Source organism: Galleria mellonella, unplaced genomic scaffold (assembly GCF_026898425.1).
Source record: "Galleria mellonella isolate WM207_F2 unplaced genomic scaffold, CSIRO_AGI_GalMel_v1 utg182, whole genome shotgun sequence".
Lineage (NCBI taxonomy): Eukaryota > Metazoa > Arthropoda > Insecta > Lepidoptera > Pyralidae > Galleria > Galleria mellonella.
The window spans coordinates 1,142,497-1,159,473 of record NW_026442023.1 but is presented as its reverse complement, the minus strand read 5'-3'; the positions used below and the strand labels follow the sequence as shown (position 1 = coordinate 1,159,473).

At 34.3% G+C, this 16,977-nt stretch overlaps 1 protein-coding gene across 1 annotated transcript in view; it reads right to left on the bottom strand.

Annotated features, from left to right (window-relative positions):
* The window catches only part of LOC113513002 (transcriptional regulator ATRX homolog), a 49,710-nt gene that overhangs the window by 29,450 nt on the left and 3,283 nt on the right, over positions 1 to 16,977 (bottom strand). Inside the window, 11 exon segments of the mRNA XM_052893659.1 lie at positions 4,041 to 4,204; positions 5,417 to 5,583; positions 6,449 to 6,565; positions 6,866 to 7,006; positions 8,111 to 8,203; positions 9,090 to 9,192; positions 10,182 to 10,382; positions 10,801 to 10,832; positions 11,563 to 11,684; positions 12,819 to 13,009; positions 16,421 to 16,494. Of these exon segments, the coding sequence (XP_052749619.1) occupies positions 4,041 to 4,204; positions 5,417 to 5,583; positions 6,449 to 6,565; positions 6,866 to 7,006; positions 8,111 to 8,203; positions 9,090 to 9,192; positions 10,182 to 10,382; positions 10,801 to 10,832; positions 11,563 to 11,684; positions 12,819 to 13,009; positions 16,421 to 16,494 (1,405 nt within the window).

The window sequence follows — 16,977 nt, the reverse complement described above, 5'->3', positions numbered from 1 at the left end:
TGTTTTTCTCTCACTTAAATAATCGGACTGAGGGTAATTTAAATTTTTTTTTAAGATACCAATTTTGTAAACCGTCTTTTTGTTTAAAATGTTACTTGTGTGAGCTGTCAATTGTCAGTAGCCACTGACAATTGACAGTTACAAATACAATTACAGTGTTGCGTTTAGTTATTGCAGTTCTGGATTCCGTACCCACTATTCTCAATTTTGTAAATGTTTGATGATTGTTATGTTTCTTTTTTTTTGATATATTTTTTTTTGTGTGTGATATTTTTGTAGTAGGTATGAACTTAACTCGTTGCGTCAACCTAAGCAGAAATTAAGCATTTTTTTATTATTGTTTTTTTTTTAATATTTTATATAGGATATATTTAGTGCGATAATATAGATTTACTAATATTTATTTATTAATATATTATTATTTTTATACATTTAACAAGTATTTATGAATATACAAGATGATTATTTTTCTTGTTCTTCCTCTGATGATTTTAATACTGCTTCTAGTCATGACTCTTCGTTATCTGATGGTGACCCTCTTGAAAATAAATTGCTTATTGCTTTTACTGACCATTCCAAATTCCTTTCCCTAGTGCATATTAACGCTCAGAGTATTATAGCTCATTACCCTGATATTCTCACATCCTTCAGCGCTGGCATAGTTGATTGTATACTTGTATCCGAAACATGGTTGAAGCCCTCTCTACCATCTGTCAGTTGTGCCATTCCGGGATACAAACTCTTTCGCAACGATCGGATTCTTACAGGCGGAGGTGGAGTGGGGATCTATCTTCGCGATCACATTGCTGCGGATGTGGTTTGTGCATCTCAGCCAGGATATATTGGTTCTCTCGAATACTTGTTTCTTTCTTTGAAGATTCACCATAAAAAGATTCTACTTGGTGTTTTGTATTGTCCTTCCAACAAAACTGATTACTTTGGCACCTTAGAACATATACTGGAAAATTTAGTGACTCAGTATGATCATGTCGTTCTTATGGGAGATTTAAATACTTGTATGTTGAGGAATGACAACAGAGCTAGTAAACTTAAGACTTTAACTACTGCGCTAAATCTTCAAATACTCACATTGCCAAATCCGACACATTATTTCCCTAATAGTAAACCTTCCCTTATTGATCTCACAATTGTTTCTCATCCTAATATGGCCATTTCTCAGGGGCAAATGTGTTCTCCTTTTTCTCACCATGATCTAGTATATCTTTCATATAGGGTACGCCCTCCTAAGACTAAGAGCAAGGTTCGTCTGCTTCGTGATTTTCGGCGTATGGATCTGGGTCGTTTGAGAGAGGATGTGGGGCGCATCGATTGGTCGAGTTTGCTCTCTGCTGATAGCGTTGACGTAATGGTGGATATCCTAAATCTGGAATTACTAAAACTGTACGATACTCATGCTCCAATTCGTCCTGTTCGTATTAGGCATCCACCAGCTCCCTGGTTATCCCCAGTAATTAGAAGAGCTATGGCTAAGCGTGATAGAGCAAAGGCCCGGTATAAGCGCGACAGGTCTCAGGTTAATTTTGAGGCTTATAAGAAACTACGTAACATCTGCAACAGAATGTGTAGGGATGCCAAACGCCACTATATCCATTTTACCATTCAAAACCTCTCCCAACCGCAAGTTTGGAAATTTCTGCAATCTTTAGGCATAGGCAAATCCTCTAGTCAATCTCATAATAACTTGGACCTTAATGGTTTAAATACTCACTTTTCTACTCCTCCCTCTTCTTTAAGTAACTCTGCTAGGGCCAACTCTCTTTCATATCTTTCTGATGCCGAAGTGCCTGATTGCCCTTCATTTACTTTCCGTATAGTGTCCACAGATGCTGTCAGAAAAATTATCTGTTCCATATCTACCAAAGCCATTGGCAGTGACAACTTAAGCCTCGATATGATTCTGCCGGTGTTGGATGAGATATTGCCCGTAATCACACACATTATAAACTACTCACTGAAATGCAATGTTTTCCCGACACAGTGGAAAAAGGCCTTTATTATTCCACTTCCCAAAACTCTGAATCCGACCAGCTTCTCCCAATTCCGTCCCATATCCATTCTCCCCATTCTCTCTAAGGTCCTTGAATCAGTAGTTCACCATCAATTACATCAGTATCTCACTGCCAATCACCTGTTATGCCCTTTCCAATCAGGTTTCCGTCCATCCCATAGCACTACTGGAGCACTACTTAATATTACTGAGGACATTCGGCGTGCCATGGATGACACTAATCTCACAGCTATTGTTCTTCTTGACTTTACTAACGCTTTTAACTCAGTAGATTTTGACATTTTGCTTGCCATGCTCCGTGTAGTAAACGTATCCTCTCCTGCTATTGAATGGTTTTCTTCCTATCTTTTCGGTCGTCAGCAGTGTGTCAGAGCCAATGATGCTTCATCGGATTGGTCTCCACTCACTGCCGGTGTACCTCAAGGTGGCGTGCTGTCTCCTTTACTCTTTTCAATTTTTATAAACAATATTTCTCGGATCATTAATTCTCCCTACCATCTGTATGCGGATGATCTACAACTTTACAGACACTTTGCACTGTCCGAAGTGTCTGATGCCATTGCTGTCTTAAATAAGGATTTATCTGCAATACAATCGTGGGCTAACACATTTGGTCTTCTCGTAAATCCTGCTAAATCACAAGCTATCATTATTGGCAGCAGCAGGATGCGATGCAGATTGAATTGGACCGGGATACCGCCACTTTACTACGATGGAGTTCCAGTGGCATATAGCGAGAAGGTTAAGAACCTTGGTCTCATAATGGACGGGACTCTATCTTGGACATGTCATATAAATGAGCTCAGTAGACGCATGCACTTTACATTTCACTCTCTCAAGCGACTTCAATACTTTCTCCCAGTAAATACTAAAATCATGCTCGCACAATCTCTACTACTCCCAATACTTGACTATGCCGACGTCTGTTTTTTGGATGTGACAGAGGAGCTTTTAAACAAGCTGGAACGATTACAAAATCTGGCCATTAGGTTCATCTTTGGTCTTCGTAAATATGATCACGTTTCTGCCTTTCGCAACCAGTTAAAGTGGCTTCCTATCCGACTTCGACGTGATATGCACATCCTTTCTGTCCTTTATAACATACTTAATAACCCCAATTCTCCTTCGTACCTCCGCTCTCGATTTAAATTATTACCACCACCAATCCGTCCTAAACGCTCCTGTCAAGTTCAGTCCAGGATTCTCGACCTACCTTTGTGTAGAACACATTTTATGGGCAACTCTTTCTCGTATCGAGCTGCCCAATTATGGAACAAACTCCCTTCCCACATACAAGAGAGCCCCTCAATTACCTCTTTCAAGAAAAGGTTGAAGTTACATTTTCTTTCCTTTGAGTCATAATTTATTTATTTTTATAATTGAACTGTCAAACTTTGAAATCATTGAACTAAATTTCTATTCTAGGTAGTATATTCATTTATTTTAACATCCACTGTATAAGTAAGTAGATATTATATTTATTTATAGTATATGTATTTATGTAATATTTTATTATGTATCTTAATATTTTATTTAACTGTATATTTGTTTATGTATACTAAATATTAATAGTTGTAGCACTTCAGCTGCCCGCTAGCAACATGTTTTCTAACTGCATTGGGTTGACTGGAAGAGATCTCTGTCAGAGATAAGTCCACCCTTGCTCACAATATTTATAAATGCATTAACATTGTAATTTACAAGTGCAATAAAGAATATATATATTATACTTTATTATTCAGACTACAATTTGGTCCGTTTTGTTAGTAACAATTTTCTTACAAACTATGTTAGTAAAAAAAAAAAATATGATAACTTATTTTTTTTTATTATTATTTTTAATTATAACGATATACTTATAAAACATTAAACAATATATCTAATATATAATATAATCTTTACTTGATTTTCAGAGAATCGAGACCTAATCACAGATTTACTCAGATCATTTAATGATGCATATATATATGAAAAATAATCAACACACTACGAATGGCAAGTGTAAACATACCGGGATCAACGAGGCTCTCCTGGAAGATCCGCAGCATCTTTTTCTTGAACTTTTTTACGTTGTCGGCAGACAGGTTGCGGAACATCTCATATCCTAGAACGCATACGCCGCCGCACTCGTACCACTGCTGCAGTTGGTATGCGCGTTCAGAGTTCTGCTTGTACCTGAAACGCAATAAACACTTCAGCATACTGCTCATACTTTATTAGACTTTACTTAACTAACAATACTGTTTATAATAATTACTCTTCTCTACGTTAAAGTTACCTGGAAGACATCGCTTTTAATGATAAAGCCGCTTATTGTTTACTTAGTCTGATCATTTCTTGTAATTGTTTTTATAATAAGTTGCCCGTGGACGTCGTTAGAAGCGACAAAGGAAATTAAACGATCGATGGGATGGACAAGTGTTCCTCTTGAAACACCACCAAAGCGGGGGGAAGAGATTGTTAGTAATGGTGTCTAACAGCCCGATAGCTAGCAATATACTCTATCAGGTCGACCTCCACGCGGTTCCCCTTGGAAACCATCGTGGTTGATTCTTGTGGATGAATTTAGATCAGTTAGCCCACCGTGACGAATCACGGTGAGCTAACTGATCTGCTTTCATCCTCACCTGTCATCTATGATTGGTGCCCCGCCAGTGTATACTAATAGCGCTGGCGGAATCACTATTACATTTTCACAAAAAAAAAAAGCCTAAAAAGCAAGGCAACTACTGGTAAAACATCCAAATAAGTTAACTACTGTAATCTTTTAGAGAAAACAATAACAAATATCTAACTATATATCAGACAAAGAGCATGAAGTTAACATCAAGTTGTATATATTCCAGAATGATGGTGTTCCTGACTTGACGCACTTCATCTATAGCTCTGTTTAAGTAATTCTTATAAATTAACTTTCAATTGAGAAACAAGAAATGTGATAATAAACTTCTATGCATTTGTCTAATTGCAATAATGCTATAATCAATATGTTGAACTTAAAAATGGTAAACAGCAGACACTTGCAATGGTTATACAAAAAGAATAGTCCGAAGTTACTTGATTAGATTTTGTTTAATCCACTGACATCTGTATACATGCAACTACCAACATTACAGAATTGACTACTAATAGTAGCCTTAATAACTTTTCCTATATAGTCAATCCATTTTTTTTTATCTAACTTAGAATGGCAAACAAGCTGACGGCCCACCTGATGGGAAGCGAGACATGAGCGGGACATAACAGAATATACTGTTTCGCCCATAATACCCCCCATGCGATGCCATTCTTGAGGACTCAAGGTGTTATTACCACTGTACCCTGTAAATTCACTGCTATATCATGCCAAAATAACAGCAAATTCAGTAAAATGACTAGCAGGAGTACCTGGAGAGCTCATAGACGTCAAGGTCGCGCGCTGCCTGTGCGTGCTTAAGCCAGATGCGAAACTCGTTGACCCAATTGAGCACTGTGGACAGCGGACACACCACCAGCACGCGGTTCACGCCTGTCAGCTCCGAAGATGTTAGCAGCGTATGCGTCAGTGATACCACCTAGACACCAACATACATTTATATATAATCTTACTAATATAATAAAATGGCAACTAGATAATGTCTGTACATGGGAAATATTTAATAAAAAAATTATATGAGGGATCTTAATAAGACATAAATGCCAAGACAATAATTTTTCAAATTTCGTCAGCCTATCTGTTTGTATCGGCATTATGCAAAAATAAAAGCACCCAATCGCATACGGCTTCCATAGTTATATTCCTGAAGGTCTAACTTATAAAACTGGTATTTAATCTTGATCTAAATGTAGTAATTTCATTAGTTTTCCAACTTCACAAATCAATGCATCAAAGTAGCAAAAAGCTAGTTTTAAGATACAATTCTTGCTGACACCCAGCAACATGTGTTTTGTTTTTTTTTTTAACATTTGTAAAGAAAAGGCATTTTACAAATGAATTACGAATTAATTTAACATCAGATTAATAATATAGAAGATTGAGACTAATTTTTAGTATGTTCAATTTTTAGCTCAGGTTATCTTTGAATGTCTCAAAAAAACTATACTATTTTTTATTTCTAAAAATAATATTTCCTTTACTGTTTGTTATGTGCAGATAATCTAATAAGTATATTTTTTTACAACAACCAATTTAGTTTTTCAAAATTTCAAATTTTTAGAATATATATCTTTCCTAAGATAAAACATGTTTTCTCACTACCTTTCTCAGAAACAGCTTAAATTATCAGTCTTCATTTACATATTATAAAAAAAAAACCCCAATGAAAGAAATTCCAAGGATTTGTAATTTATAATTTAAGACTTTACAATAAAATGTCACAAACAAATTGATGTTGAAAAGATATTATGTATATTCTAACAATATTTACGCATTCAACTCACCTGTAACGTTTTTCCTAGACCCATACAATGGGCTAAAATGCATCCCGAACCTCTGTCCTTTTTAATACGCTTCACACTCTCGAAACATGCATCCCACATGAACTTAATACCGTTGGCCTGGAACAAAATAAAAAAATGTAGCAAAATTTTTTACTGTAAAATTGTAAAACCCTCCATGCATTGCCATTCCTGAGGACTCAGGTGTTATTCCTCTGTACCCAGTAAATTCACGCCATATCCCACCCTTCAAACCGAAACACAGCCATGCAAACACAACTGCTTTACGGTTGAAACACGAATGGGACAAAGGTACCCAAGTAATCGACTTTTGTACAGTCTCCCTCTGGGAAATGTGTTGTAGGTATGATATAAAATAATAAATCTAACCTATTTCTGCGAGTATGCTCACAAGCTCACCTGATGCGGTTTCAATTTCTTCACCAGCCCCCTGTCAACCTCGATCAGCGGCTCCTTGGTTTCCGGATCGAAGTCTAGCACGACCTTCTCTAGCACCACCTCATCTGGTTTACCGGATTCGTCGAACTCTAAATTGTTATACTGGCGAATACAAAACAAATCGCTATTACCTTGGGAAAGATAAAGGATAAAGGGAGGTATCATAGGCGAAACAGTATGTGCGACGGTTACCACTTTCCATCAGGTTGGCTGTCAGCTTGTTTGTATTCTAAGTCGTATAAAAAAAAAAGATAAAGCGTGAGGTATAGTCATGGTTGTAGGAGTGGATAATATATCTCAGAATGTTTATATACTGGTCCATTAATGAATATATTAAAAGTATGTCAAGTAGTAGTAAAAGTCTGTTATGCAAAAAATAAGATTGGGTAACCGACTATTAACATATTCGACAGGGATTTAATTCTCACACGTTTGAGCCTAAATGGTCACATACAGAGGGTCTACCATGAAATGAAATTCTGAATTTTCGGACTCAACTTCGTGTTTTTGTTCATACACAAATCGACCCAATAAATGGAACTTAACATTTCGTTCGTCATTATTCCTACTATAAAAGACCAAAGGAAGAATATTATAACTTTTTTAATATTTTTAAACGGTATGTATAATGCAATTTTAGCATCAAATTTGTGTTTCGTTCGGGTCCGAAATTTCGAAAAACGTTTCATCGTAGGCCCTCAGGGCGGTTTCAGAGAAATTTTCTCCCACGAACGTTTAAGCTATGTGCCCCTTGCCAAAGTTTTCCCTGGAGACTACAGTATGGGGTTATTCAAAATTGTAAATGCAAATTCAATTCAAATTTGCGCACGTGACAACCCTGATGTTGCAGGCACCCATAGGTTTCAATGACTGCTTACCATCAGATGGGCTAAATGCTTGTTTGCCACCTTCGTGGTATAAAAAAAAATATATTCGAAAATAGATATCCGACCACTACTAAAATTATCAATTTGAAACTTGATTTCTTCTGCCTATCCCGCAAGGGACTTGGCGCGATAATATTATAATTGTAAAGTTCGTAAAAAATAGTTTATCCCTTTCATTATTTTCGAATAGCTAAACAGAGTTGAAGAAAATTTTATTGATTAATCTTTTGGAGGTAGCAATAGTGTCTATCTACCCATTGATATGTTTTTTTTTTTTTGTCTGATTGCAATTGTTGAACTGTAGTACAAATGTATTTACCAATTTTTGTCTTTCAGCAATACGCGCAATCCTTTCTTTCTCTTCTCTTGCAGCTTTCTTTGTAGCCTCTTCCAATTGATTTTTTCCCATAACCTGAATAAATAAAATTACATATATTCAATATAGGATGAAAAAGAACTTAGTGAGCCAGCATAGTGAGGTCATTGGGAAATTCTAAATCATTCTCTTTTTGATTGAACATACTCTGGACCATATTGTCATATTGTCTCCTCAGGATGGTATGGTCACTTCTCATGTTGATTTAAAATTTAATTAAAAATAAACATTTATATGAATCAGAGGATAGTATGAAACAACGATTAATTACAAGGATGGATTTACAAAAGATTATTATACCCACATTTAACATAGTACAACATTGTCCACGAAACGAGTGGTGGTGTATAATAAGCTACCTAAAGAATTAAAGTCACTGAATGATTTAAATATCTTTAGGACAAAATCGAAGTCATTATTGCTAGCAAGGTGTCTGTACTCAATTGATGAAATCTTACTATTACAAATTTAAATATATATGTTGTTTGTGTTAAGAGATGACTAAATGATTGTAATATTTGTTTTTGTGCTTAATTTAATTTATATTTTCATGTTTATGTACTGTATGAATTTTAAATAAACATTTACTATGACATTCAGAGGGTATGAAACAACGATTAATTACAATGGATTTGACAAAAGATTATTATACACATTTAACATTATTCACGAAACGACTTCCACGTGGTTCCCCTAAACAATCATGAACAATTCTTGTTAAATATCTTTCACAAAATCTAACTGATCTGCTTATTCACCTATCATCCTTCACTGGTGCCCCGACGGTGTATACCGATAGCGCGGGTGGGGTTACCATTCCATTATCATCCATTAAAAAAAAATATGACATTCAAATACAAATTATAGTTTATGAATATATAAAACAAAAAATAAATAAAAATAAAAAATTAAAATAACATACCTTTCTAATATTTTTTCTTCCATGTTTATTCCGGCCTTCGTTTTCTGTGTCTGATCCCGATTCGTCGCTGTCGAGCTGTTTTATTCGACGGCGTTTCTTTTTACTGAAATCAAAATTAATAACTTGATTCAATTTTACAAATAGTGTTAAGATTTTTTCTTAAATAAATTTATTTCAATCTTGGCACAATAAAGTACAGGATACAATAGTAAAATTAAATTCTTTCGATGAAAAAAATACAAAATTAGCCACTACTAGCTAATTTGCGAAAATATTACAAAATACTTACTATAAATGTGAATGTAAATTTATTTATTACCCCATAGCGTCTTAACGTCTTGACCTATCACTATAAAATTTAGTATAGACGTACTATATGGGTTGGAGAACATAGACTACTTTTTATCTCGGCCAATGAACATTTTTATCTCGGCTCAATGATCACGAATGTTAAACAAGGGGCCCACCTGATGGAAAGTGGATTGTTAGTAATGGACATAACAGTACACACACATACTGAGAATCCGATTTTTGCTAAGTCTCCCTCTGGTCTTGCTAGCAATATACCCAACCAGGTCGACCTCCTCGCAGTTCTCCCTGGAAACTATCATGGTTAACTAACTAACATGGCTAACTAGCCTGTTTTAATTCTCATCTATCACCCTTTACTGGTGCTCCGCCAACGTATCCCGTTAGCGCAGGCGGGGTTATTATACCATTTTCACCCATCAAAAAAAAAAACCGATCACGCGTACGAAGTCGCAAATAAAACGTAGTCTAAATACAACCAAAAACAAATATCAATATTATACAACCGTTAACTGTCCACAGCTGAACATAGGCCTCTTCCATAACAGGGGTTTTGCCAGTAGTCGCCACCCTTAGCAGGCAGGTTGGCAATTCAATAAAACTTTGGTGACATTTTAAGAGAAATGCTGATGCTAATTCCCTGACCATTAAGTTCCCTTAGTCGACTATTAAGACATCCATGGTAAAGGAAGGGGTGGCCCATTCTATGCTGGACCATCTAGCAAAAACATATAAATAAAAAATATATATATAGAGTTGATAATATTGATTTCTTGTGCTTACACGCCATCATCAGACGAATTGCCCGCAGAGGCGTCGCTGTCGTTGGTTTTCTTCTTTCTCTTACTTTTGTTTGCCGGCTCTGAACTCTCTTCCTCTGAATCCTCGAAGTCGCTCATTTTTACTTCTTTGTCTTTTTTACGCGACGAACCGGTTTCCGAGTCCGACAATATAGCATTCGCTTTGCGACGCTTTAGCTTTACGCTGGAATTAAAAATAATAATAAACAACAATATAAAAAAAAACTTATACAATAATATATTATTAATATATCAAAATTATTTTCAATCATTATTGTTATTAAAAAAACAGAAGCGAGTGCGGTTTGAACCCGCAGCAGAAATAAATGTTTTAACTTGGAAAGTTTTAATCAAAATAAAGTTCGGGCAAAAAAAAAGCTAAACATTTTTTACTAAACAATGTTACTGATTATTCATATATGGAACAACACACCCCGACATCATGAACAAACAGCCATGCTTATCCATTGGAAGAGAAAGCAGTGTAAAATCACTGCCACTAAACACCAATAAGTATGAAATTGATTTCCATTTGATTTGAGAATTTAGCATTCTAATTATAAATTTAATGCATATATGTGTATAACTTTACAGATACTCACTCTTCTTCCTCTGACTCTTCATTTTTTATTTCCTGTAAAAAAATATATATTGTATGGTGAGACTGCGTAATTCGAAGATAAGTTACAATTTATAATCTTTGAAATTAGAATACCTAATAATCAGTGCTGGATGTAGCAATTTTGCCGCCTTATGTAAAAATAATATTGCCGCTCTTTTTAACGGTCAGCTGCCATTAATTTTTGTCATTCTGGACATTTGCAGGAGTTGTTGAAGTGATAGTATTATTTTATCATAATTCTTTGGGTTTATTTAAGGAAACATGTTAAGAACATTCTAAGAATATTTTGAATACATTCTGTCGTTGCTTGACTGCATTCACAATCATTTTTGAATCAGTAAATATGTAATATTTTTAAAATGTTCCTTTAGGCTACATTCGAGGGATCCCTTATTCCTTAGGAGTGAATTATGGGTTCAATCAAGAGAAACAATAATCGTGACTATCATCATCTCAGCCTTTTTCTGTTCACTGCTGGACCTGAGCCTCCCTCATAGACTGCCATAAACAACGGTCTTGAGCCATCTGCATCCACTAACTATCTGCAATGCATTTAAGGTAGTCACTCAAAGAAATTCGAATTCGGTCACGCAAAGAAACTCCGAGCACAGCCCTCGCTGACTCGACTCGACCATAGCTAGCTGAGTAATCCTGACTATACATTTTGACAATTTTATAACCAATAGCCATAACCACTTTGAAACAATATATTCATATGGTTATTTCTTCCCATACTTCTTACCTCTGGTTCATTTTCTTTGTCAACGTGTGAACTAGACGAGTCGCTTTCACCAAGTAAGTCATTCTTAGCAATATGGCCGATGCTATCGCCATTTAGTCCTGATAACGCCACTGAAGGCAAATCTGGAAAGAATTGGGGAAAAAATTGAATAATTGAGAGCATATAATACTAGCATTTAAATTATGCTCTGTTGTGATATATTAATTTATTAAGGATGAGTATAACATCTGTACCGGCCTGATATCTATATTTTGGGTTCCTCCAGACATTAATAGCGAATAAAAGGTTTTTTTTTTTATACAACTTTGAATGGCAAACAAGCTGACGGCCCACCTGACGGAAAGTGGTAACCGTCGCCTATAGACATGAACAGTAACATGGACATAACAGAGTATACTGTTTCGCCCATGATACCCCCTATGCGTTACCATTCCTGAGGACTCATGTGTTATTCCTCCGTACCCAGTGAATTCACGCCATATCCCACCTTTCAAACCGAAACAGCCATGCAAACACAACTGCTTCACGGTAGAAACACGAATGGGAAAGAGATACCGCAATATATAAGCAATCGACTTTTGTACAAAGTCTCCCTCTGGTATCCCAACTTCAATATCGCCCACACCCGTGGCTTATTTATATTAATTTGCATCAGGTACTACATTTCAACATTATATATTATATTATAACTACAATATACAGATATTATTATGTATTACCCAACTCTATTTATTGTGATCATTTTAAAATATTGAAATTACTCAAATTTTATAGTACTATTCAATAAAATTTAATGTAAAGGTTTAATGTAAACCAAGTTTTGACGTAATTATCACAAAAAACACTTCTAGATGAAATTTGTAACAAATTAAAACATTCAATTATTTTTGACTAGCTTTTACACCCAATTTCGTCCGTACAACCGGAATATGTTTACCGACCGTGATAAAAAAAAGTATCCCATATCCTACTCCATCCCAAATGGTATATGTATACCAAATCTCATGGTGATCGGTTAAGCAGTTAAGGCGCTATAAGATAACAAACTTAATCTTAGTCCTCAGGAATGGCAACGCATGGGGGGTATCATGGGCGAAACAGTATACTCTGTTATGTCCATGGTACTGCTCATGTCTATAGGCGACGGTTACCACTTTTCATCAGGTGGGCTGTCAGTGGAAAGTCAGTAGAGGGAGTGTGCAATTACCACCCCCATTCCCACCGTTCTGAAAATCAGAGTTTGAAACAACTAGTACCTTCTCCACATTCGCTTTCGGCGCCGGAACCAACATCTGAGCTGCTCTCCGCCTGCAGAATATTCTCCGGATTTATAAGTGGAGACTTTGACATCTTTCTGCGTCTTCTGATGGATTTTGATGTCTTAGACTCAGCCGACGCCGATGCTCGCCTTCGGCGTATTTTGTTCAGGGTACTAAGATTCGTTAGCCTGCAGGTGTTTATAGACAATCGAGTGAATTTTTATGAAACAATAAATGTTCTGATAAATAGAACCTTTATAAATAACATAAGTGAATTAAAATCTAGTTCATTAACGTTATTAATAACACTAATATACAAATCGACAAATCGTCATAGTCGTAGAATACTGACGGATCTGACGAATATTACATATAAAGATCCGTCAGTATTCTACGAGTATGACGAAATAATAATTGTATTATTGCGCTCGTAATGCATTGCATTGCAGATGTATTGCAGATGTCCTGGTATTGCAGATGTTCATAGTCTATGGCAGTGATTCTCAACCACTGTGCCGCGGCACTTTTGTGTGCTGCCAAATTTTAAAAGTGTGCCGCCAAATTTTGCAAATATTTAAAACTTTTGTCATAAACTATTTATGCAGTGTGTTGTAGTAAGTTAATAATTTTTATCTTTTTCTTTGTGTGTCGCCAAATTTTGAAATCGTTAAATATGTGCCGCAACAAAAAAAGGTTGAGAATCACTGGTCTATGGATACCATCAAGTGGGTCGTATGCTTGTTTGCCACGTCAGTGGTATAAAATAATAAGTATATGCATACATCGTCGTATTTATTTATTCTAGTATTTCGATACATACCAATATAACAATGCCTACATTGTACAAATGGTTTTATTCTATTTGGTATTTATTCCATCTACCAAATAACATTAGAGAAGTAACAGCTCATACTGTGTTTAAACGTAAACTTAAAAATCGGCTGTTACATAATGGGTTTTATACCATTAATGAATATTTCGCTAAAAAACAAATGTAATTCACAACCTACACTAGAGATACCATTAATGCTTCTGTTCTTATACACTAATTAAAAAATTTTAAATTTTTTATTAGTTAGTTAGTTATTACTTAGTTTGTTAAAATATTATTAATTTGGACAACTATTGTACAGGCTTTTATTTGCCGTTTACTGTAATAAATAATAATAATATATTGTATGACAAAGGAAAGGAAATATAATGTAGAATATATATATATATATATATATATATATATATATATATATATATATATATATATATATATATATATATATATATATATATATATATATATATATTTCTTATATTGTTAAAAATTTGCACGCCGACATAGAGGCAGAATGTACATGGGAAATATAAACCTCAACCATGATGGAAATAAAAACCATCTAAAATTACCTGCATTCTAGCAAAATAAATTCATTTCATTCCATATTTTATAGTTTTCATATGAATTAACGTATCAAGTTCATTATGTAAACCGGATGAAATTAATAATTTACGAATTTAGGCTATAGACAATTAATACAATACATTATAATTTCTATTATATTAGTATTTCTTATATATTATGTGAATGTATATTTATTTTAACATGTTGCGATAATTATGCCCCATTTTTTCACCACCACTGCCCTTCATAAGCTTTCTGTTTTTACCTGATGGTTAGCTGACAGAGAATATCATACGGCATTAAGCTTGCCACTTGTACAGTTTTATTGTTCAGTAAAAAAAATATACGTGAATTAATAAAATATATTGTTTTAAAGGAAACTAGCATATACTCGTGCGCTTCATGTTACTCCTTTGCATATTTTGTTACGTACCCGTGCAAATGTGATCAGTTTCGTTTGTTCTCAGTAAAGGATATATTTATCCACGTACCATTATACCATAGAGGAAAAATATTGTTTACCATTAACAATAAGACCACTTTATTGTACTTATGCTAGTGTATTTATTGTACCTATACTACATTCTTTTGTTTCCCATGTTGTATAATGTAATAAACTACACTCATTGAATGCATAAGTATAGTTTACTGGATTATGCAATTATAAATATACCACTTCTACCTGTCGACTTTATGCATGCATAACATTATATCATTCTAAATATCATCATGCTTAGTAGAATATAGATTGTAAGCGTCAAGGTTAGTCCTCATTACTAGTAATGTACTGTTAGGTCGACTTCTACTGGCTGGTTTATAAAAGTTCACGTCGACTTCTACTGGCTGGTTTATAAAAGTTCAGGTCGACTTCTACTGGCTGGTTTATAAAAGTTTAGGTCGACTTCTAGTGGCTGATTTATAAAACTTATTATAAGTCTTAAAAACTAGAAAATATTAAGTAAGACTCACATAATTATCATTTACACAATTACATAATTCGTACTTTTTTGGTCATATAATGACCAATAAAAGTGGCATATTTATTACATTTATCCCTACTAGACACACAATGGTAGAGACAATGGAAAAAAATATCCATTTTTACCACCTGAAGGGAAAGTTGGTAGGGACAAGTGGAACTGGCCATCTATTTTACCATTTGAGACAATTATTAATGTTTACCATTCTATGTAATGAATGAAAAATTATTTTGCCTCTAGAAATTAGCTCGGTTGGCGGCCTCCTACAACGGGCCCTGGGTTCTAAGATTGAAAACTATCTTAGTAGATATGTACACAAATGCTTGATCACCAAGTACAAAGTTATTTAAGTTTGTAGAAGCAATGACTAGTTTCCTCCACTATATTAGATCTGTGATAAATGCTAGAAGATATATTCTGTCATAACATTATTATTTTCAGCCGTTAACTGTCCACTGCTGAACATAAGCCTTCTTCCTCCATAAGGGGGGATTTGCCACATACCACGTGTGGCAGGGAGGTTAGCAATCACAGTTAGGCTTTTGGAGATGTTTTACGAGGGGCAGGGTTAATTAAAATACAAAAAACTGAACCCTTTCCGGTAAATATACCGGGAAGGGTAAATTTTTGTATTTTTATGCCAATAGCTATATATTTGTCAGCATATAATTGTTTCTGCCTGCTACAATGAGAGTTTATGTGACATATATGTATGTTATGAAGTACAAATAAATCGTCATAGTCATAGAATACTGACGAATATATATATGTAATATTTGTCAGATCCGTCAGTATTCTATGACTATGACGAAATTATTGTTCCTTTATATTAATAAATAATATTTTTTATGGTTTCTATTAATAAATAAATATTTTTATGTACAAATAAATCTAAAAAACATAACAACTGTACATGAGGGTTTTAAATTTTAAAAAAATTCATACAAAAAATATTTTTTAATATTTATGTTTACGCCTTAAGGCTTAGATGAATATTTAATATAAACAACAGGTAGTACATTAGTATAAATTCAGATTCTTGAATACTTGATTTGGGGTTAGTGTACCCTACACAAACCTGAACTATAGAGACTGTCAATCGTTATAATTTGCATGCGAAAGTAAATTTACGGTTGTAGTTGAAGTCTTTAAAAAAAAGGCCATAAATGAGTAAATACCAAAAACTGATGGGCCCAATCTACCTACACCAAATCAATAATTACCCATCTACATCTTTATCATCTTGAGTGTCTGAATTTTGGCTGCTACCACCGGCTTTCGTCATAGAACGGCCCATCTGTAATTAGTTTCAATAAATATGAGACTATCTTCATATTTCGATTAACTTAACCTAAGATCTGCCTATCTTTTAGTTATAATAATACTTTATTATTTATATTATTGTTAAATAAAACATCAAAAAACACTTTAGAGTCTTTAATAACATTAGACACAATAGTTAAATTGTAATACAATTATGAGTGTACTTAATACAATTCTTATATTTTACATATTGTAACACATATTGTAATAGTAGTAATTCTATAAATGCAGTAGACAATAAATTTTTTGAAACATTTAAATAATTATAATCCATCAATTATAATTTTATTAATTATTATTAGTATTATAATAGTGCAATAATTTGTTTGCAGAGGCTTATTTCTGTAACCAATTCTAAAAATATTTCATTAAAGGAATGCTACACTATCTCAGAGTAAATATATGTATTGTATGGATAATACCACATAGTGCATCTATTACTATTCTATATACTAAA